Genomic DNA, 23,089 nt, shown 5'->3' with positions numbered 1-23,089 from the left:
CTCAGCAGGACTAAACAGAGACAGGCCACGTGGGCATGGAACGGACAGTGGATGTGAGCATCCCAGGCACACCACGAGGCTGGTTCTGAGACCCCGGAGTGACCGTCGGACCCAAGTGCTGAGTCTCTGCATGGCCTCATTCAGGAGCTGAAAGAACTCTTGTGACAGGGTCAGCATCCAGGGTCCTTACAATAATATCCCATTAACTGAAGTCATTATGGGAAAATCTCCTTCCATTAAAGAAACAAAGAGAAGCGATAGCCAGCGTTAGCACAGTGGGTAGGGCTTTTGCCTTGCACGCATCCAATTCAGGTTTGATCCCCGGCATCCCATGTTGGTCCCCCAGAACTTCCAGAAGTAATTCCTGAGTGCAGAGCCAGGAGTAACCCCTGAGCTTCACTGGGTGTGACCCCAAAAGCAACGCAAAAAATGCATAAAAAATAAAATAGCACTGCAGCACTGTCCTCCCATTGTTCATTGATTTGCTTGGGCAGGCACCAGTAACGTCTCCATTGTGAGACTGTTGTTACTGTTTTCGGCATATCGAATTATGCCATGAGTAGCTTGCCAGGCTTTGCTGTGTGGGCGGGATACGTTCGGTAGATACCTCAATAAAAATGAGGGGTGCTGAAAAATAAAAGAGCAGGGGCTGGAGTGATAGCACAGCGGGTAATAAATACAAAACAAAAAGAAAAGGAAAAAAGAAAAACTAGGAGAAAGTGGCTCATTCAGCAGGAGAGCGAGTCTTGGTCTGGATTCTCAATGACATCTTTGGCTCAAAGACTGAGTTCAAAGTTAGCGGCTTCTCTGAACATTTCTTCTTTGAGCAAATTACGTGAGCAAAGAAATTAGGTGATCGGATATCAAACAGACCAAGCGCAGCACTGTGCTTGTGATCAGGATTCTGGAGGAGAATCTGGGACACTCAAGTGTCCCAGCAAAACTGTATTAAGGCAGGACATTGGAACCAGAGTGGTGGTGTGTGTTAACTTCTGAAGAGGAAGGGGAGGTAGGGGTGAGGGAAAGACTGGAAAAATGTGGAGAAGAAAAAGAGCAGCGAGATGATTCATCTTCAAATGTGTGCTTAGATATAGAATATATATGAAAGGAAGCTCCTTGCTGGATGGGCTCTGATCAGAGGACCTGACTTCCTTCCAATGGCCTGGGAGCTGAATAGATAATGCAGGTGACTGTGTGCAGAGGAAAATCTTTGTTGTTGCCGTTGATGTTTTTGGTGTTTTTGGAGGAACATTTGGCAGTTTTCAGCACCGACTCCTGGCACTGCATTCGGGGATCATTTCCGGGGGGCTCAGCAGACTATGCACAGTGAATAAGAGAAAGCGCAAGGGGCAGATAAGGGCAAGGTGATGACAAAAAGGAGAGAGGAGACAGGGCGGAGTATCTTTACCCAACCAAGTCGTTTGGGCTGTAAGAAACTGGGGGGGGGGGGGGGGGGGCGGGATAACAGGGAGGGCAAGTGGCAAAATTCTTCCTGGGCTGACCCAGCTGTGGGATTGAAATTACTCACTTTTAAGGAGTTTGGGCAAGTGGCCACAAGAGGGCACTGCATCCAATGCACACTTGGAGTCTCATCCCAGCCCAAGCCCCTCCATCAAGTTTTCTTAATTTGCTGAAACATAAATTATGCAATTCCTTCAATAAAGACACCTATGCAAGATGGCGGATAAAGACTGACCTCCCTAATTTTGCTCTTGAACTAGATTAATGAATGAGCAAGACTGACCTCATTTCATTAAGTCCCTGGATAATTGCAAGGATTAAGTAAAATAACCTCATTTAAAGCTTCTTAGTATGTTGGACAGAGTCAATAAATATTAGCTGCATTTTAAATACATATGCACAAAAGCATACGTACTGCGAAATGCGGGAACAAGAGAAGGAACATAAGGGGAAATTATTCTGATTCTTTCTCTCAAAAGGGGGCAAAGGAATCAGACACTCCACAGTGAATGCACTGCAGCTGTGCTAGGAAATCTTTGCAGACAGCCAATGCGCGCAGTGCTTTTCATTACACGTTGCAGCTTGTACATAATAGCCAGAGGGGATAGAACACAAACAGCTGGAAAAGAGAGATGAAAGTAAAACTGCACCAGCAGGGAGAGAGGTCTCCCCCGGGGCCCTGATGCTTCGGACAAGGTTGCCTATGAGGAATTCTCTCTGGAAAGAAGACTGCTCTGTGAGAGAGAGAGAGAGAGAGAGAGAGAGGAGGGGGGGTTGTCTGTAGTTTGGGGACCACACCCAGCTGTGCTCAGAGGTTACTCCTGGTGTTCTCATGGATCACTCCTGCAGGAACAGGGGTATCATATGGGCTACCTGGGACTGAACCCGGCTCAGCTGGGTGCAGGCAAAGCCCTCCCCATCGTCCTATTGCTCTGGTTCCTTCTCCACAGAACCTGAGATTCCAGCGTCTGAACAGTAGTCCTGTGTCTATGTCTAAGGCGAGAGAGTCAGACACCACAGCACCACAAAGACTCAGCGTGGCATTTCAGGTGGCCCCAAGCAAAGTGATCTTGCTTCCTAAGCCTAGGAGGCTTTTTTCTCTTTTGAGGCCCAAATGAGGTTTTTGTGTTTGTGTGTGTGTCTGTGTGTGTGTGTCTCTGTGTGTGTGTGTGTGTGTCCGTGTGAGTGTGTGTCACCGTGTGTGGGTGGGTAGGTGGGTGCGTGGCCTTATGCTGCCCTCTGGTGTTCTTTTAAGGTATAGCAACGTGGAATCAAATGCTAGAAATAGTCCTGAAGAAATGACCCCATCCCCAGGCTGGATAAAAAAAAAAAAAAAAGACAAATAAAATTAAAAAAGCAAAACCGGATTTTGTACTAAAATTAGGAAGTGGAGGCCCATGGCATTACAGCAGGCAGGACACTGGCCTTGCATGCGGCTAACCCACTTGATCCCTAGTACCCCATATGGTTCCCCGAGCATAGAGCCAGGACTAAGCACCAAGCACTGCCAGGGGTGGCCTCCAAATAAAACAAACAATAAGATCAAATGAAGTCGCGCATTGCATTTGGTCTCAAGATGACAGTGCATTTTTCGGGGCTCTTGAAACACACATGAAGGTTAGTGAGCATTTTTCAAGAATATAGACACTAAACTCATGCTCCCGACATCTCACAGGACGTCCTGTCTGAGAGGGCGCCCAGAAATCTGCATTTCACAACCCCACCACAGGACTCTCTGTCATGACGCTGACTACCCCCACAAGAATAGAATAAGTCTGAGAATGGCATTTTTAAAACTCTAAAAGTTACAGTGTGAGTACAAAATATACATGACATAAAAGCAGTCAGCAAAAGTAGGTCACTTCCCTTCCCTGCACTTGGAGTCTCTCTCTCTCTCTCTCTCTCTCTCTCACACACACACACACACACACACACACACACACACACACACTCATTCTTCAGTTTAGCATGAAGAGCTATCTGGAGGCCGGGAAGTGTTCTTAGCCGGCACTGAAAGGGGAAGGAGAAAATATGCTGACAGCTCCTCCTCCCTACCTCAGTTTCCCTTTCACATTCCTCAGCCTGAAACCTGAAATGAGGGATTCTGGGGAGCCCTGTGAAAGCACCTGGGGAGAGAAAAGCTCTTCATTAACATACCCCCTTCTCTCTAGGGAACCGCTCTCCTCTCTGCTCCACTCTGGCTGCAGAAAGAGCGAGAAGGGCGCCTCCTACCTTACACCCTTTCCATGGTCACAGGAAAAGTGGCCCTGAGCAGACCCTCACACACAGGGCCATGCCATGCTACACGGCCGCTCCGGCTGCCTTTGGCTGAGATACCCGGGCAGGGAGTTTCTTCTATGATGTGATGACAAGGGCGCACACGCAGCCAAAATGCAGTCACAGTTACAGCTCCTTAAACTTTGATTGGAGGAACTCGTTCTTACCTTTTTTCTATACTCTGCTTAGTCTGAAAATTCGCAGGATCTTTCAGAGAGAGGGAGGATTCTACTCTAGGCTTTGTTTTTTTAATCCACCTTGAAGCCACCTTGATATTTCAATGGTGCTTTTGTTTTTCTTTATGAACACAAGTGCACCATCAGGCAGATTTAAATAGCTCATATCTTCATACTATTAAACACACTCATTTTAGTTCATGGTCTGTGAGGGGGTCAGGGGCAAAACCTCACATCTTCATAATCATGAAATGCATGGTTTGTTTTTGACTCAGTTCCTAGAGGTTTCCACAATGTGCGAGGCTCGCTACCACGCCAGAAAGAGTGGCTCACCTCAACCCACAATCCGATTCCTATGCATTGCTAAGAACTAAGCAAACATTCTTTCCATGAAGCATTTCCTTGAGCCTTAATTGAGTAGAAACTCACGGAGTTCCACAGCTGCTCTGATTCCTTGGCTTCCAGACCCGTCCACAGGACTCACTTCAACAGCTGCTTCTTTCTCAGAAATATCACTCTGCCATCCTAGCCACCGTGGCTCCCTCAATGCCAACCAGATCCCTGTCTTGGGGAACAAACTGGACCTCATAATCATGCTCCTTCCCTTGGCAATTGCCACCTGAATCTGCTTGTTCAAACAACTCTGCACCCTCTATATTTGTTAGTTTTGGAGTCACACCCAGCGATGCTCAGGAGTTATTACGAACTCTGAACTCAGGAATTACTCCTGGAACCATATGGGATGCCAGAGATTGAGCCCAGACTGGGTGCAAGTCAAATGCACTCCCCGCTGTATCATTGTTCCAGCTCACCATAAACTGTAGAAAGAAGAGAGAGGGAGAGATCTGTTCTACTGAAAGGATTTTACTTTGATCTTAATTTCTTAAGCTGAGCAATAAAAATGTGGGAACAAAGAGGATCTCTTTGAAAGTTAAGGATCAAAAGATTAATCTGCATGGAGACGGCCATTATGACACATCTGATGCATTGAACATATGTGAACACTGTGAATATCTTTGCAATTTCAGGAAGCGAAGTCTTTTATTTATCTTTCACCCTAATTGAGAAAGAACTGTTTTCTTTAGAAAAAGCTCTGTTGAATTTCTTTTTGGTTGCTAACTCCAAAGTGTACTGACCTCTTGTAGCAAAGGGAAATGCCCACCCCCCCCATAAATAAATAGCTCATGTCAAGCAAAGACTTGATTCCAATGATCCCGTCCATGCAAAACTGGAAATCAACAAAGCAAAGCAGAAAACATAATTGAGGGCTTGAATCAGAACTGGGGCATCTTTGATTGGCAATGTAATATATCCCTGGGAAAGTTCTTCAAAGTTCAGATTTCCTACTTTCATTAGAAAAATGTGTATAACCTTGCCCATTGTTTGCTGAAATGCAAATGAGGCGAGAAGGGTTAATATGTTCTTAGTGAATCACAAAGGTCAATGAAACTAGAAACTTGTGCTGCTTTCTCCAATTATCCAGTTTTTCTAAGCATTCTGTCTTGCTTCTGTGAGAAATCAAGTATCAATAAGGAAGAAACACAGCATGCCAAGATTTTCTGAGCAGATGATGAGTTATTCTACTTGTATATGTTGGGTCGAAGGTAAATTGCTAAGATGCATGAGGAACTCAATGTTGGAGAAACAAATATAAAAGACAAACTCTAAGACAGAGGGTCTACTTGTCTCCAGGAAACCTCACCAGGAAAACTCCAAATGGATTAGATAAGACATTCTTCAGCTATCCTGTCTCCAAACTGATCAAAAATTAGAAAACGCCCACTTCTTCTTATTGTAGCAAGACTGAAAATCCATCCTCCGCATGCTTTAAATTTTAATCCTGCATGCATGCTGTATTAAATTAGGTGCTGCATCTTTTGTGCTATCATTAAAAATACATACTTCTGCCACATAATGGGACAGAAGCTTGGAGGTTATATTATTATATCTGACAAGGAAACGCTGACGGTACCCCTGGCCCACATACAGAACAAATCCAGACAATGGGTTTGCCATGTGCTGCATGAGCAGGGGGCGGGCACTGCCTTCTCGTGGGGCCCCATGTACTTACTCTTGAGGTCTAAGTTCCTGGCTCCCGCAGTTATTTGCGTTGTGATTTTCGTGTCAATCTTTACAGTGTGGAGGTTGCTGGTGTCCCTTGAGATCATCACATTATGCCACTGATTGTCATTGAGAGGTTTATTTGAGCTTCCTTTGATGAGGTTAGCACCATTTCCCAAATCAAACACGTAATGTAAGTACCTGGGAGAAAGGGAAGGGTGGAAAAAGACATCACCTTGGGAATCGTGAATGATGAGAGATCAATCGTGAATGAATGATGAGAGATGGCAAGTGGACGTTCAAATTTAACTTTCTTCTTCCCTGACAGTACCCAGGGCTTCCTCTGCTCAGGGATCACCCCTGGCAGCGTCTGGGGGCACCATCTGTGGTGCCAGGGATGAAGACAAGTCATAGGTGTACAAGGCAAGCGCCTTACTCTCTGCACTACCTCTCCACCTCCACATCCCCCCACCCCACAACTTCTTTCCTTAATAGAAATCATGCGATTGTGTTACCAGAAGCAGTGCTAAGAAGGTGTTACGCAGCACTTCTCTGTTTCAGCAAGAATTATTTGTCTTTATTGGAAAAGTAAATTTTATTTTAAAAAATCATTTCATGTGCTGATCGTGGAAGGAAAATAATAGGCTTCGCTACCTGCTGTGTATTTCTGTCTTGCCATGCCACACACAGCAGCCCATTTCTTTCTCACTGTTTTTCCCTGACTTCCTGCATCCCCTTTGGCGTCGCATATCTCCATATGGGAAATGTAGGCTCATCCTTCAAGATCCATGTCAAATGTCTACATCCTGTCTCATACTTGTCCTTAATTTCCCTAAGGAATCCCAAACACTTACAGCTGATCACCTCAGGAAACATTTCAAAGGGCTTCTTTTGTATACATGTCCACTCAATCCCTTAGAACTGAGTGTTTGCAAGTGTATGGCTTGGGGCAGGTGGAATAGTAATATCCATGGGGTTCCAGGCACATTATCTCATTGTAAATATTACATATCTCATTACAAATATTACAATACATGATATTCACTGAATAAAAAATGGATAGACAAATCAATGTTTTATCACAATTTCAAAGGAATTTTAGAATGTCTTTCTAAATTTTCAAGGAACTCGGATAAAGAATGAAACATATTTTGTAGATATCAGGTCATTACTTGAATTAGTCAGAATTAGTACAGACTATGTACAGATCAGCCTACATATATGTAGACATTTTTTTTGTAGAATTACAGTGCACACAGTAAGAATAAGATTACAGGAACATCTAGATTGAAGTAGAATTCCTATATATAAAATATGTGTATCTGTTTATTTCATGCATATACGGAAAACAGTTATGAGACTACTAAATCTCTATCAATTTTGTAAGATAATGAAGTGACTTAAAAGAATATGTTAATTGTCCCATGTTTCATCACCCCTCAATTCATTCTACATTGCTTAATGTACATATTTTTTGAAATTGAGATGCAATTTGAACTGATATCTGCTCACCCTTTAACTAATTCGACCACAATAAAGTCGTTTCCATCCCCACTGTTGTACAGAATGAGTCCATCTAGGGATGTTGTCTTGAACTGGAAAAAAAGATGCATAGAAGTGTAGGCTTGCAATGTAGCTAAGGCAACATAGCTTGATTTGGTCTTGAAGGTGACAGGGTCGGCGATGATGTTCCTGAAGCCAAATCTGGCATTCAGCTCACAATAATCTATGTCGCCATTTTTACACAAGTCAATGTATGCCATTCCATTAAACGTCAAACTCTGCAAATGTCCAATGAAATTGGAGGGAACTGAAGACAGATACCGTCGTTCTGTGATGATGCCAGTCTCTATATTGTGAAACTCCAGCCTTGTATGATCACCTGCCATTTGCCCTAAGAGTAAAGACAACACACCGTCACTGTGTGTATCTGAAAGTAACTTCCAATTTTAGACTTTCAGAATACTGCCACATCTTAATACACAAAGATCCAATTATCTCCTTTTGATGTTCAGTTCCATGCAGTGAAAATCATAGGAGTGGTGTTCAAGATGGATTGCATGATACAGTTTTCTGTGATTGAAATCTCTGTTCAAGTGTTAATCTTAACAAAATACATCCCCAACCAAAATTACAAAATTGTTTAAACTGATGGAAAGAAATGAAGGAAAGAAGAAGAAAGACTTGCTGTGATGACCAGGACCTAAATCATACCCGTAGAAAGTCATATATCCTGTTTCATAATCATATAAAATATTTATTAATAAAGAATGGTTTTCAAGTGTTAAAAGGTGTTGATTTTTTGGTAACCAACAGAAATAATGAAGAAGAAGTGCTACATTTTTTTTCAATACTGAACCATGAAGCTGCATTTGAAGCTAAATCTGTCCTATATTCAAACCTTGGTACGATATCCACAGCCTTTCTAGAACTAATCTCCAAACCATTTTGAAGGTTTTATCCATACCCTGTGTCATTTCCTTAGTGCAGGAGTTGTGCGTGTCTAATTGAACACACAACACCAGTTCAAGTCCATCCAGTTATGAGACACCAGCAAAACTGGTTAATGTGAGGGCGATATGGCTGTGACATCTGTCACGCCATTGATCGCCAGGGTTGATTCGGCTGATCTGGCTGGCTAGGCAGGTGTCCCCTTCCTCCCTCACTGCTCCATGTGCGTCCCTCCAGAAGCTGCGCACTCGGTCAAAGAGGACAGCCTTCCCCGAATAGAGACGGACCGGTCTTCGGTTGAGGGTATATGCGTAGCTGCGCTCCCCTGCTAGAACCTCCAAACAAGCTCTCAATGTTAGGACAAAGTTTAATATTCTTGAGAAACCCTAGTCTGATTCCAGCCCAGCCCCATTCTTTCTTCTTGCCATATTTCATTGGCAACTTCCTAAGAAACAAATCTGGTTCCATTTTATTTCAGCATGAAATTGCAAAGCTGAAAAGCAAAATCAAGATATGGCCATTATGTGAAAATATGAAATTCAAATTCAAAAAACAATAGAAATATATAGCTTTTCATACAGAAATATATAGTTTTTCATACTTGCTGATCACTCGGGCATCTGGTTCCTATCTAATTCAACTCTCATTCCTTTTCTTCTGACGACAAAGATCATTTGGATTGTAATAAAGTTGTTCCATGTCTAGTTTCACTACTATATCTGGCATAATGGGAAACTTTATAAAGCTCACCTAACCCGTTCTCCATGAAATAACAATTACAGTCAATCCCAGAATCAGCCCCTGATGAAATACACTGAACCTTCTTCTCAGGTATAATTAATATGCCATTTACCTTGGGGGGCCCCTTTCAACAAATGTGACAGATTTCCTTTCCTACTTTTTAATCGATATAATAAAATATTACATGCCATTTTCAGAACTGCAGACCAATGGAACAGGTTTGAATACACAGACATCTCCCCTCAATCATATGATCATCTAATCTTTGATAAAGGTGCAAGAAATGTGGAGTAAGGAAAGCGTCTTTAACAAATTGTGCTGGCATTACTGGATGGCTACATGCAAAAAAATGGGCTCAGATCTCTGCCTAACTCCATGTACAAAAGTAAGATCAAAATGGATTAAAGACCTCAACATCAGACCAGAAACCATAAGGTACATTGAAGACAAAGTTGGCAAAACCCTCCATGACACTGAAGCTAATGGTATTTTCAAAGATGCCACGCCACTGGCCGAGCAAGTGAAAACAGAGATAGATAAATGGGACTATCTTAAACTAAGAAGCTTCTGCACCTCCAAAGAAACAGTGACCAAAATACAAAGACAGTCTACAGCATGGGAAAGGATATTCGCCAAATACACATCTGACAAGGGGTTGATATCAAGGATATACAAAATACTGGTTGAACTCCACAAGAAGAAAACATCCAACCCCATCAAAAAATGGGGCAATGGAATGAACAGAAACTTTCTCAAAGAAGAAATCCAAATGGCAAAAAAGCACATGAGAAAATGTTCTACATCATTAATTATCAGGGAGATGCAGATCAAAACCACAATGAGATACCATCTCACACCTCAGAGACTGGCCCACATTCAAAAGAACAAAAGCAACCGATGCTGGCGCATATGTGGCGAGAAAGGGACACTTTCACTGTTGGTGGGAATGTCGACTGGTTCAGCCTTTCTGGAAAACAGTATGGACGATTCTCAAAAAATTAGAAATTGAGCTCCCATTTGACCCAGCAATACCACTCCTGGGAATATATCCCAGAGAGGCAAAAATGTATAGTCGGAGTGACATCTGCACTTGTTTGTTCATTGCGGCACTCTTTACAATAGCCATAAACTGGAAGAAACCTGAATGCCCAAGAACAGATGACTGGTTAAAGAAACTTTGGTACATCTACACAATGGAGTACTATGTAGCTGTTAGAAAAGATGAAGTCATGAAATTTACATACAAGTGGTACAACATGGAAAGTATCATGCTAAGCGAAATGAGTCAGAAAGAGAGGGATAGACATAGAAAGATTATTGCATTCATCTGGGGGATATAAAGTAACAAAATATGAGATTAATACCCAAGAATAGCTGAGATCAGCACCAGGAGGATTACTCCATAGCTTAGAGGCCATCTGGGCATTCTAGGGGAAAGGGCAGTTCAGATAGAGAAGGGAGCACCAAATAAAGGGTGTTTGGAGGATCCTCCCAGGAGGGGAGATGCATGTTGAAAGTAGACTATGGACTGAACATGTTTGCAACTCAATGCCTCTTTTGCATACCACAACACCCAAAAGGAGAGAGAGAACAAAAGGGAATGCCCTGCCACAGAGGCAAGGTGGGATGGGGTGGGTGGGTGGGAGGGATATTATCTATGGTGGTGGAAAATGGGCACTGGTGGAGGGATGGGTATTTGATCATTGTATAATCGAAACCCAAGCACAAAAAATTGTAAATCTACAACTGTACCTCATGGTGTTTAACTAATAAAAAGAAAAAAATGTAAAAAAAAAAGAAAGTAGACTATGAAAAAAAATATTACATGCCATTTTAAGGAAATGCTTGTGAGTAAAATTTAAAAGGCATACTTTTTGTGTGTGCAAGAAAAATTGTCTACATATTTAATGGACACTAATTAGTATAAATTCATCCTTCTAGAATGCTTCCCCAACAGGTCCAGAAACAATTGTTTGAACTTCTCTTTATTAGCCTCTGATCCTGGAAACAGTTATCTTTTCCTTTTCTGCCCCCCATGTCAGCTTTTCAGCTACTGGTTTTATCGTGCCCTCAGCAAATAACTTTTTTTAAGAAAAAATATCATTATTGCTTCTTGCTTCTCCCTCCTCCCCAGCCTACCCCCTACTAGTTTAGAAGATCAAAAAAGGACACTATCAACTACTTAGAAGTTCTGGTAATTTATGATATAATTTCTTCATCTTCATCTTCTTGTTTAATCACTTCAATATTACTTGGGATGGTGAGGGAGTTCTAAAGTTTTGGTAGCAAGTAAAATTAAACATAAATATTTCTCTAACATGAAGATCTAAAGATATAACGAACATTGAATTAACATGTGAACTAGCAGATAGAATCTCAATGCCTAAACATTCCTTAGAATTTTATCTATCCCTGATTTAGCGGCATCTTTTTCATTATATCAAAATCTGAGTTTTGAACTCGGTGAACTCCAATACTCATGACTACCAAGATTCTTCTTAAAAGCTCCACTAGTAAATAATTCAATAGTAAGGAAATATCTAGAAAAATATTTCCAAAGCATAAAATCAAATATCACTCAAAACAGTCGAGTTCTTTTACAGGTCTGAAGCAGAAAGCACATTTTTGTTTGGCAGGACTTATAAGATACATAATAAAATAACATGTAAAGCCTCTTTTCTTTACTCAAAGATAAAATATGTATGCACAATATAAATAATAAAAGTGGTCAGACACCATTGGAGTGACCAAGTTATAAGAAAAAAGTAATTATGGCCCATGTTCAATGGTCTAGTCTTTCTTTAATAAGCATAAATAAATCACAGAGATGCTAATGGCTGATATGCGTGCTCTCTGGGAAAAAAATAGCACCCAAAAGCCATCATCAGCTAAATAAACAGTAACATCTGCTTTAAAGAAAACTCCTTTTTCCCTCAGAATTGATTCAAGTGTTTAATATTCTGTCACTAATATCGCCACTGCCCCTGCTGTGCAGATATGATATAATATATATGATATATCATATGATATACACATGGCATTTCCTATGATATACATTTATCATAAGATAATTAAAGAACATTGATGGAGAAATACTTTTTAGGAATCTCACCACTTCAAAGTGGACTCTTTTTTTTTCAGAGATTCAGTGAACTATAGAGAATTTAGCATGTCTGATCAACATGATTTGGGTCTACCAGGTGGACAATACTTTTCAGTAAGAATCAACCACTTGGGTGTTGTACTGACCTAGAAACTTCAATATTTAGATTAGATCTTTTACCACAATTCATAGCAAGACAATCTATGAGGCCTGGGCTTGCTCTAAAGTGGGTAATTTCTGTCATGGGAGTTGGGTACGGAAACAACTTACTTGTTTTACATTAATGTTTTTCATTTCATTCAAAGTTACAGTGTGTGGTATGTATGAGGCAAGTGTGTCTTAATAAATTAATCGCATTGTGAGGAGAATGCATGGCTCCTGTTCCCACAAAACTCATAATTTTACTAGAGAAAGGCAGAGGAAAAGAGGCAAGAAATGAACTAATTTTTAAAAAAATTATAAAACTCAGGAAAACTCTCTGACTTTGATGAAAGGGACATTATGTGGAGCGATATGAGAAGGATGAGGGCAGCACATGAATTGATATAAGTTAAATGTGTAAGATTCGGATAAATATTTGGGGTGGATAAGGTGCTTGCTTTGCATGCAGCCAATCCTGGTTCATTCCCCAGCACTATAGTCCTCAATGTACTTCCGGAGTCACTCCTGAGTACCCATTTAGGAACCTCAAAGAGCACCAGCGCACTCCACCCACCCCCCATTAGTAAGTTAATCATTCAGCTTATGAGAGAGCAAGACAAAGAACTGGAAAGAGGAATAGGGTGAGGATTCAAGGAAGGGGGAGCAACAAGGCAAAGGATTTCTGGTGAGAAACAGCAAGAGTATGGGACTATAAAGTTATGACCTGGTAAGAATTCCACTCACTTATGACGATTCTACTTCCAAGAGGTGTCCCTGAATTTGGGCTGAACTCCTCCCAACAAACTTCCTTGAGTTCACTCAGCTTCTAAAGAGTCTTCTCTAGAACAATAATTTGGGTAGGATTGGGGGTGGGGGGTGGCAGTCACACCCGGCAGTGCTCAGGGGGGCCAAATATTGAATCAGCTCCATGCAAGGTCAGTGCTCTACCTGATGTTTTATATTGCTCTGGTCCCAGAATTGACAATTTTTAATAATATTGTGGGCTAAGGATTCTGACTTTTTCTCCTTCAAGTATAAAATAAGGTACAGGATATAGTATAGGGGTTAGGGTTACTTGCTCTGCACCCATCTTAACTCAGCTCCATCCCAGCTGCTTGTGGACCCCAGATCATTCCTCTGTATACAGTCCTAGACCTTGAGCACTGCTGGGCTGGCCCTAGAGGTCCTAAGAAATGCATGGCCCAAGCAGTATAGCTCCTTCGGCCAGTTTGGTCTAGTTATCTGAATACAGCTCATTGGGACCTGGGCCTTCTGAACAATAAATGGGAGCCCCTTTCTCCACATACAAAATGATATAATTTGACAGTAATTTCTGAGTACCAATCCATCGAGCATTTGTGTTAGAGTTTTCTTGAACAATTTTGACAAAACTTAGTATGGGGCTCCCCCCACCTCCTCCATTTTCTTTGCTTCAGCTTCGTAATCAGTCCTTGAAGGGGTTCTCAGATCATTCTGATAGCAAGTGAAGTTGCACCTTTAGACTGACTTTGTGGAAACTGCAAAGGGGGGATGGAACACAATATTAAAAGTCCTGTCAGCTAGTAATTTGTTTCATTTATCGGAGGAATCATCTTCTCAAAAGACAGTAACTTACACAAGGCAGTTCCACCATGACATAATGGGCACCCCTATGGGACTGAATAGATAAGAGAGACTTTGCTGCTGTATATGGACTATCTAGTGTCTTTCCCTAAAATAATTCACATTTTGTAGCTGTCTTAAAAATGAAAGAGGAGCTGATACCCCATCGGGTTGGATGCTTTGAGTTATTCTCAGCAGAGAGAATCAAGGTGTATCAATTGCCCTTTCATCCACTTTCTCAGTGTCTCTGGGGTGAACTTTCTAAGATTCAGCTCTGGTAGGAATCTACAAATCAGGAACTGAACTTGGTATCCTTCAGATCAAAGATGAACCAATAGAGACAAACCGCCAAGAATGATCTGCTAGAATTATGATGAAAAGGAGTTTATCACAGAAGGTCAACATATCTATATGCTTACTTTGGAATTAGAAAAGTATAATTTGCTACATTTCATCACCAAAAAACATATAATAAGCATAGAAATTGAATCAAAATGGGCACATAAACAATTATGTCAAAAGTTATATAAAGCATCAATAGTTATGAAAAGCATACACTATGTGTCTTAACTTTATAAATTACTAAGCTGGGAGTATGTGGTATACCATTGTTGCATCTGAAAGGAAGAAACTTAACATGGTGTTTATTGAATAGACATTTTACAATATAAGGAGTCATAAGAAATGGACTGTAGGTAACGATTTCAAAGGAGAAACATGATTTTCAAAGTCACTAGCAACATGGATACGTCTCAAGGTTCAGCATAGGAAAGAGACTAAAAAAGGGGTTACCTGTCATGGCCTGTTGGTCATCCACCGTTAACTTTAAACTTTTTCCTCGACGAACCACACGCACTGTGTGCCATTCGTTATCATTGAGGTTATAGCCGGCAAAAAGGGTCTCGGGACCTTTGCCTGTAGGATATGCCAAACAGTCATTATGGATGCTCAGAATGAGTTGAGCAAATGAACCTCACAGAGATGAGAGGAAAAGACAAAGAAAGGGGAAAAGCAAGGAAGTAGGAGAGGGAGAGAGGAAAGAGAGAGAAATAGAGAGAGAGAAGAGAGAGAAGGAGGGAGATAAAGAGATATTTGGCTGGATCAATTTTCAAGCCCATTAGAGTCATAGCAAGCAAGGAAAATGACAAGTTAACAAACATTCAGGTATGAGAGTTGAAGAAAAATCTTTACCATTGAATTTTGATCTAATACATAATGAACCTGGTGTCATAAATAGGCACAGCCAAGGGCCGCTAGAAAGTCTCCCAAACTAACACACACCTTTACAAAACGAATTCTCTGATTTTCCTAGTTATTCACCAACTTGCTAGCAAGTGGTCAGCATTTAAATCAAGCCTGAGCTGGGTGAGACCTGGCCATTTGTTATGAGGTATTTTCAGTGAGTGCAAACTGGTTCCAAAGACTCATGAATGTAGTTTGGTCAGGGCAGGTTCCTAACTTTCACTATATTTCAGTCCTAAATCAGGTACTTCTGATGTTCTTCATATTTCTTAGGTACACTTTTCTCCTAAAGACTTGGGACGTGGAATCCAGAGGAAACCTAAAATAATGTGTGTAATCTCTGCCAAGGACAAAAGACAGAGGAGAAGTGTAACTGGGAAAGTTAGCTCAGTAATTCTGCATATACCTATGCAAATGGAATTCATGTTTACAAAACTTGACAAAAATACTGCATTTACAAAAGCAGTCTAGTGGAAGTTTTTGAAATAACAAGTGTTTAACAGTGCCCTTCTTACATTTAAAATCAAAGCAATAAAGATGCTTTTCATAAAACCCTATTTTTAAAATTTAAAAAATTCATTTGCCTGACATTATCTAAGAAAAAAATGAAGTTGCTTTGTTCTTTTCAGTCTGGAGGCTACAGGCAGTGGTGCTGAATCATTTTGATGGGGTTCTAAGGACCAGATGCACTGCTGGATGTTGATTGGGACATGGAAGTGACATACCTACTGTACCAACTCGCTGACCCCAAACCCCAACATTTATAGATATATTCTTTCGTGCCAGGCTGCCCCCTTTAAAAAATACTGTAACATGTCAACAAGTGAAAGTAATAAAACGCATTCACCTCTGTGAGTTCCATAGATTTCAACTGATTTTAGAATCAGGTTGCAATTCACAATTTCTTCAGTCAAACCCTAAACAAAAGCCAACTGAGATCCAAGAATAATTTGGGGACTTATAAAATGGGCAAAAAAAGAGAAGAGGTATTTTAGTAAGTGTTCCATCTAGCCAATTCCTGATTTCTCTTCCTACCACTGAATATATTCCCAGCCCCCGTTTTCTCTCTTAGGATGCTACAGATGAAAACAGTGGTATCTTTCTTGGTTGAAATTTCTATGGGGCTTAAAATCAGCTGGTGACATAAACTAAATCTTGCACAATGAACAACTGCACATCTCTAAATAGAACTCTCAGCAATATTAGAAATGATCTATTTCTTTAGAGAAATTAAGCTATGCTTCTGGATACACACAAAAAAAGCTCTTCCAGGTAGAACCGTTTGAGACATGGATGACCAAGTAACATGCGGGTACCTGTTTAGCAACTGAAAAAAAAAAAAAACTTTGAGATCTAATGTTGAAAGCAAGTTCCAAGATCAAAGGGACTCTCTAGTTCCAACAGTGAAGGAAAAAATGTTTAATAACTGCACCAATGTAATATCCCACTGGCAACAAGGGTCAGTTTTAGTTCTGATCTTTCAAAAGAAATATATCATTTTTTTATAGGGGCCATAATTCCCTCTCTCAGGAATGGGTGCTTTTGAAGCGGCTTCTCTACCATCGTCTTCTTTTCAAAGTGTTTTATCAAGAAAGAGAAGCATGAGGATGATATCATCATAATACCCCTTTCTGGACTTGATCTTGCTCTAAAGTTGTTATGTTTAATCTATAAAACAACTATTTCCATAACAACAGGCTTCAAATCCAATTAAAAAACAAACCTTTGGTACATAAAAATATCTGTGGGCCGAATTTAAGCTCCTTTCTTGCATTATTAAATATGAAAAGAGATTGATTTTAGTAGGCAAGGTTTGTAAAAATGCACTTAATATTCTAAGTTCAAAAAACCGTTAGCAAAGCAAGAATTTATAGCCTCAGAATGTCAGTTCAAGAGGCCGGGTGTGGGGGGAATGGGGTGGGGGTGTTGGGAGGGATGCTGGGAGCATTGGTGGTGGAGAATAGGCACTGACGGAGGGATGGGTACTTGGTCATTATACTACTGAAATGTAATCACAAAAGTTTGTAAGTCGATAACTATATCATGGTAATTCATTAATTTTTTTAAAAAGTCAGTTCAGTACAATGGAATATACTACAAGCCTTAATGAAGCTGTTTTCTAGTTGGTGGGATTCCTGAGTTTCTTAATTTTGCTACATAAAATTTACTAATAAAATATAGACACAATAAATATTTCCATTTTTCTCAGCAGAGTTTAGGTTTCTTGTGCTTTCATGATGTTCCCATGTTTGATTTCTGGCATCCTCAGTATCTTGTCACTAAAAAGATGAACAATACAGAGAGAAACAAAATTTGAAGCAAGGTGCCCCAAGTAGTGTCACAGGCAGAAGAGACAGGAAAGTATAAGAAGGTCACACAAGTCCTTCTTTGACGTCTCATACTTCTACAAAAACTTTTACTTAACAAGGATTTATTTAAACAGCTACCACTTACAAATGGTAGCTGTTTTGGTCAAGTTTGCTAATTATTTGGGGTCTGTATTTTCACTATGGAAGGGAAATGGTAGAGAAATTTTGTGCCAAGGTCTTTCATCAATGTCACCTTGAGTATGTCATTCAATCCTAGCTCCTCATATTTTCTTAATATGTAAAATGAGAATGCTTGATAAAAAGCATGCATAGACTCTATCAGAAAAACACATTAGATTAACAAAGAATTTTTATACCGATTTCAGGGTTCTTTGCAAGTGAATTTTAAATTTAAGTGCATTTCAAATTTTCATTTTTGTAGTAAATATTTTTAGAACCAACTATATTTAGGTTCTCTCCATATGAAAACATACATATATACAGCTTGTTTGAAAAGCATTTACCACAAATATGAAAATACATATATGTGACACTTAAGAACCTCACATTTTTTTTGAAGTAAAAAGCCTGGAATGCAAATGTTAACTATATGTTCTTTTTTTATAATGTGGAGAAAAAGCAGAGAAAGGAACAATACTTACAGTTCCAAATCAGAACCATACTTAGATTTTGATTTTCAATACACTTAGATGTACAAGTCATAGTGATGAAGCTCATTAGGTACTACTGAGTTAGCCACCACCCACTAGTGCTATATTTTAAAGATGCTAGTTTTGTAAGTGAACCAAGTGCACTAGGTACTCTTTCTTTGAGTATAGTTCAAATTGGTTCTGGAATCTTTCTTCATTGTATTTAATGTCAACTTTAAGTATTCTCTATTTTATAACTCTAAACAGCCATTTGAGTGGTTTAATAGTTTGGATAATCAAGTTATTTATTGAGTGTGAGGATTCTGATTGGTGTTTCAATAAGGAAAGAATCACATAAAATTAATAGATGATTGACAGAGAAGAAAGATACAAATCTGCCTTCTAGAAATGACCCTTTTCTTTCTCCACGATATTCGAAACAGGAGCATCATATCAACAACAGTTAAAGCTAAAATAAAATCAGGTGAAAGTACATTCTAAAGAATCTATAATTGATATATAATACTTTGGAAAAATATTACTGTTGCTTTATGCATATAAATTGGTCTCATTCCATATTTAATATGACCATTGAAGTTTTTATCATTAACTGACTATAGAACCAGTAATTAAATTAGAAGCTACAGCATAATAGCATCCCAAAACTATAAAATCTTAAGACCAAATGATTGATATACTATGTATTTTAAAATTCTATTTAACTACTTACACTAATTTGGGGTTATGTGGAAACTGTGTTCTGTTCCCTTAGTTTAAAAGGCTGTGGCTTTGAGATCAGTGCCCGAGCTAAATTTTCATGTAGCTTATATTCTAATAAAGTATGACCCTAGGAGTGCCATGGGAATCTTAAGGAAGGGGAATAGGATGGGTCCACCATGTGTGTCCAGCGTGGGGGGGGGGGACTTCTATTTGTTCTCTTAGAGAAGGTAAACTTCTATCTGAATGCTGAATGAGGGGCCAATTGGCCATATAAATTTGGGAACTTCTGCTCAGCAGATCAGGGGTCAAAGTACTTTTATTGTTTGGTTTGTATTTGATTAGGGGCCACCCTATGGTGCTCAGGGCTTAATCCTGCTCTGTGCTCTGAGACCCCTTCTGAGAACCACAGGTAATGCTGGGGATGGAACCTGGGTCAGCAGTGTGCCAGGCAAGCGTCTTACCCACTGTACTATCTCTCAGGTCTTCAAAGTAACATTTATGTCAAGGACAAGAGAGCAAATGCTTTGGTTTTGCGGGATGTAAAACAAATGCAAATACTAAATCCTGTTATTATAATTAAGAAAAAACGGGTATAGACTATTTGTAAAACAAATGAGTGTGGTTTTATTACCACGTAACTTGATTAAAATGGGTGTGTGAGTTGAACTTTCTAGGACCCAGAAAGGTACATATAAATAGATCACTTGTCTCATCTAACAAACTGATACTTGGAGGTTTTAAGAAATAAATAATGGAAGTAAGTAAGTAAAGTAAAGGCCCTCCCGTTGATCATCGATTTGCTCGAGCGGGCCCAGTAACGTCTCCATTGGAGACTTTGTTGTTACTGTGTCTGGCATATCAAATACTCTCGGTAGCTTGCCGGGCTCTCCGAGAGGGGCAGAGGAATCGAACTCGGGTCGGCCATGTTGGCTGCGTGCAAGGCAAACGCCCTACCCACTGTGCTCTTAAAAAATACTTAGAAAGCAGAATACCTGGGTTTTGGATTGTCATTAAAACCAGCATCATCTTCATTATGTTTGATGAACTCTGACTATTCTTGCTCTGGCTTTCTTACCAGTGAAACACAAATTAAATGAAAAAAGCGACACCAAAAGAGTAAACCACGTGAGCTAACTGCAAAGTTCTACGTTTCTACAATTCTCATTGTTTCTGTTCTGCACAATGGAAACTGCCTTGATTAAAGAGCTTGATAGCTCTGTGTGTATGTGGAGCTTGATAGCTCTGTCTGTGTGTGTGTGTGTGTGTGTGTGTGTGTGTATGTATGTGTGAAATTAGATTGATATCTGCATCAAAGTTATCTAATATCTGCTCTCAGGTTTCTAACAAATTCTTTTTGGCAACTCATTCTAAGACTATGGCCTTTGGTGGAGGTGAGGCCCTATGGGAAGCAGGAGACCAGTCTTGCTGTTGTGAAAATAATTGGAAGAGAGGAAAGACTTAGAAACAGAGCCAAGAGCTACAATGACCTGATGCTGAGTCATGGTAGCTGTCAGCAGCTGTTCTTACCTGGAAGTAATAAGAGGATGTACTGCTCACCCTGCAATTAGAAAAATCTTCAGTCCGCTATCCAGATTTGTCATCATTTTGATTTAAAAACAATAACCTTAAAAATAAGTTGATTTCTCCCTTAAAAAAAGTGCTCCTCTTTAAAATGAATGCTCTTTAAATTTAAATTTCTCTCTTTAAGTGTCTCTATTTTATCTTTTTCTATTTCTAGATATGGGCTTGGAATAAAATTATTTTGTATTTTCTTTCTCACATGGGTAAGCGCAGAAATGCAGTTACAGATCACAATTAGACACATGTAAATGACCTTCCAGAATGTTCTTTGATAATGGGCCAACTTTATTGGAAGACAGATCGAGTCATTTGTAAGCCTGTGCAAAATGAAAAAGTGGGCCCTTCTTCAAAATGAAGAACTGCAGGGCAGTGAGTGCACAGCGTTCGTTCAAGCCCAGAGCCTTCGAAGCACAGGGCATGCGGTAACTGCCAGTGCAAACCAGGAACACAGTGTGGGGCTTATTTATTTTTAATGTCTGTTTTAGTCATCGCTCTATTCAGGGATATGCTAACAAGTCTGGAGGCAGAATATACATTCGTCCATACAAGAGGCACAGCTAGGTCACCTTCTCCAAACTGTCTGCACTTAATGACAGTGCCTCTGGGAATTGAGAGGAACTGTCTGCGGCTGTCATGCAGGCTGGACCCTGTGCCAATCATGACCCCGGCTTGCTGAGGGATCAGTCATCCTAACAACCTCCAAGCTGAACTACATGCCTAGCAGTGCCTCTCCCTCTCTCCCTCCAAGCTCTCCTCAGGATACACCTTTGAAAATGATTCACAGTATCTTTATAAAGACTTCCTTCTCTGTAGAATGAGACATATAGATTTTGAAGGACCAAGTCCCTGTAGATGAAAAATGTTAGAAAACACTATCCCAATTAAGAAGCACTTTAAATAAATAATAGAAAGCTAGAAATTGAGCTTGGAGATGATTTGTTTTAAAAAATGAACACTAACAAGAGAAAAAATATTGAAGGAATGATGGGATAGCTCTTCTGGATTTCTTTTGATTATACTATTACATAAATCTCCCCTCTTTCCTGAATTGAGTGTTTCTTATCAAGTGCATTGCTTTAAACTCTGAGTGTGGGCTTTTATTCTAGTCCAGTAAACTCAACAAGTTACTTGCTCTGTGGTCTCATACAAATTATCTACAATCTCTGTACCTCAACGCTCCTAACTGTAAAACAAACTAATATATGTCAGAATCTAAATGGAATTTAGTGCACCTTTGTCACTTAAAATGTCCAGAGTATGGTAATTCCCCATTTATGGTAGTGATAACAATAACTTCAATCATTAGGCTTATTATGTTTGTCTTCCCCTCAAAGAGAAGTTTCTAAAAATTTTGAGAAAATACCCTATATTTTAATGCCTTGTGCATAATAGAGGTTCGTTCACTACATTTTGATAAATAAATCTATTTGCTTAGATTTCCTTTGGATTTTTTTAATAGTAGATACCATCTATATCTGTCTCTGTCTCTCTCTTCTTTCCCATCTCCTCTCTCTCCAGGAGAGCCAGAAATCAGATCTAGGCACAACATATGCAAGACAAGTGGCCCACTGCTAAGTCATTTCCAGGCATCAGTATCTCTCCTGGTAACGTAATAAAAAGAAATAGCAAAATATAATCCAATTAAGCTTTACTGCCCACATTGACAAAGAGCAGTGAATAGAAAGCTTCATCCCTTTGTTTTCATGTTTGGCAGCATGGAATCTGCAAAGTCACACCGTTGGAGAACTTGCATAACCAAAGTTATCTGGTTAATTACTTGGATAACATTTTTTACTCTGTTTCCTTGAAAATAAATGTAATGATATTTCAGAGTCTAGGAGAAGCAAATGACCCAAGAAAAGAAAATAGTGACTTACAAATTCAAAGAAAATAATCGACTTATGAATTGAGAGCTTCAAGGTTTAATGAGTATTTAATTGCATGGAAACATAGATTTTGTCTGGAATAGGATATGACCTTGGAGGGCAACTAGAAATACCCCACAGAAGTTCTTCTGCAAGTTTTCTAACTCATCCAACCCTACTTTAATATCTTCAAAATAAAAATTATGTAAATGTATATCTGTTGTATCCAGCTCTTGATAAATGAATAAACAAGGCTTAAATACACAAGGAAACGTTTAACCTACAAAGACGTTGATTGTACCCATTTATGACAGACCAGGATAAAAATCTCCAATGTGAATTTTCATTGTGAAAGACATATATAATTTACCTTTTAAGAATACAATCATATTTATAACACAGTAAAAATGAACACAAATTATATAAATAGATGTCTAAATGGTTTTTCTAAAAAAATTCTTCTTTTTAAATCTAATCTACCTTGTCTGGCAAGTTTAAGAAGCATAATAAAATAAACCTAATACAAAAAAAGGACAATTTTGGACTGTGACTTTATTTGAAAGAAAGGAGGTCATTTCCAAGAAAAGCTTATCACATGAAAGGCTAGCCTGTGGGTTTCAAATAAGTATTAAATAGTTAATGTGATTTTAAGTAAGCATGTTAACGGAAAATATATTCAGCCTTGGTGTAACATGAAAAGAATATTGAT

At 39.6% G+C, this 23,089-nt stretch overlaps 1 protein-coding gene across 17 annotated transcripts in view; it reads right to left on the bottom strand.

The window, feature by feature from the left end:
* NRXN1 (neurexin 1) overlaps window positions 1–23,089 on the bottom strand; it is a 1,264,827-nt gene that overhangs the window by 673,405 nt on the left and 568,333 nt on the right. For all 17 annotated transcript variants that reach the window (XM_056118460.1, XM_056118477.1, XM_056118503.1 and 14 more), the window contains 3 exons: window positions 14,806–14,928; window positions 7,488–7,869; window positions 5,986–6,176 (listed from right to left, as the gene is read on the bottom strand). In XM_056118460.1, the coding sequence (XP_055974435.1) occupies window positions 5,986–6,176; window positions 7,488–7,869; window positions 14,806–14,928 (696 nt within the window). The remainder of the gene's footprint in view (window positions 1–5,985; window positions 6,177–7,487; window positions 7,870–14,805; window positions 14,929–23,089) is intronic.

Source organism: Sorex fumeus, unplaced genomic scaffold (assembly GCF_029834395.1).
Source record: "Sorex fumeus unplaced genomic scaffold, SorFum_2.1 ptg000003l, whole genome shotgun sequence".
Lineage (NCBI taxonomy): Eukaryota > Metazoa > Chordata > Mammalia > Eulipotyphla > Soricidae > Sorex > Sorex fumeus.
The sequence above is the reverse complement of the archived record's forward strand: the minus strand, read 5'-3'. Positions and strand labels throughout refer to the sequence as shown.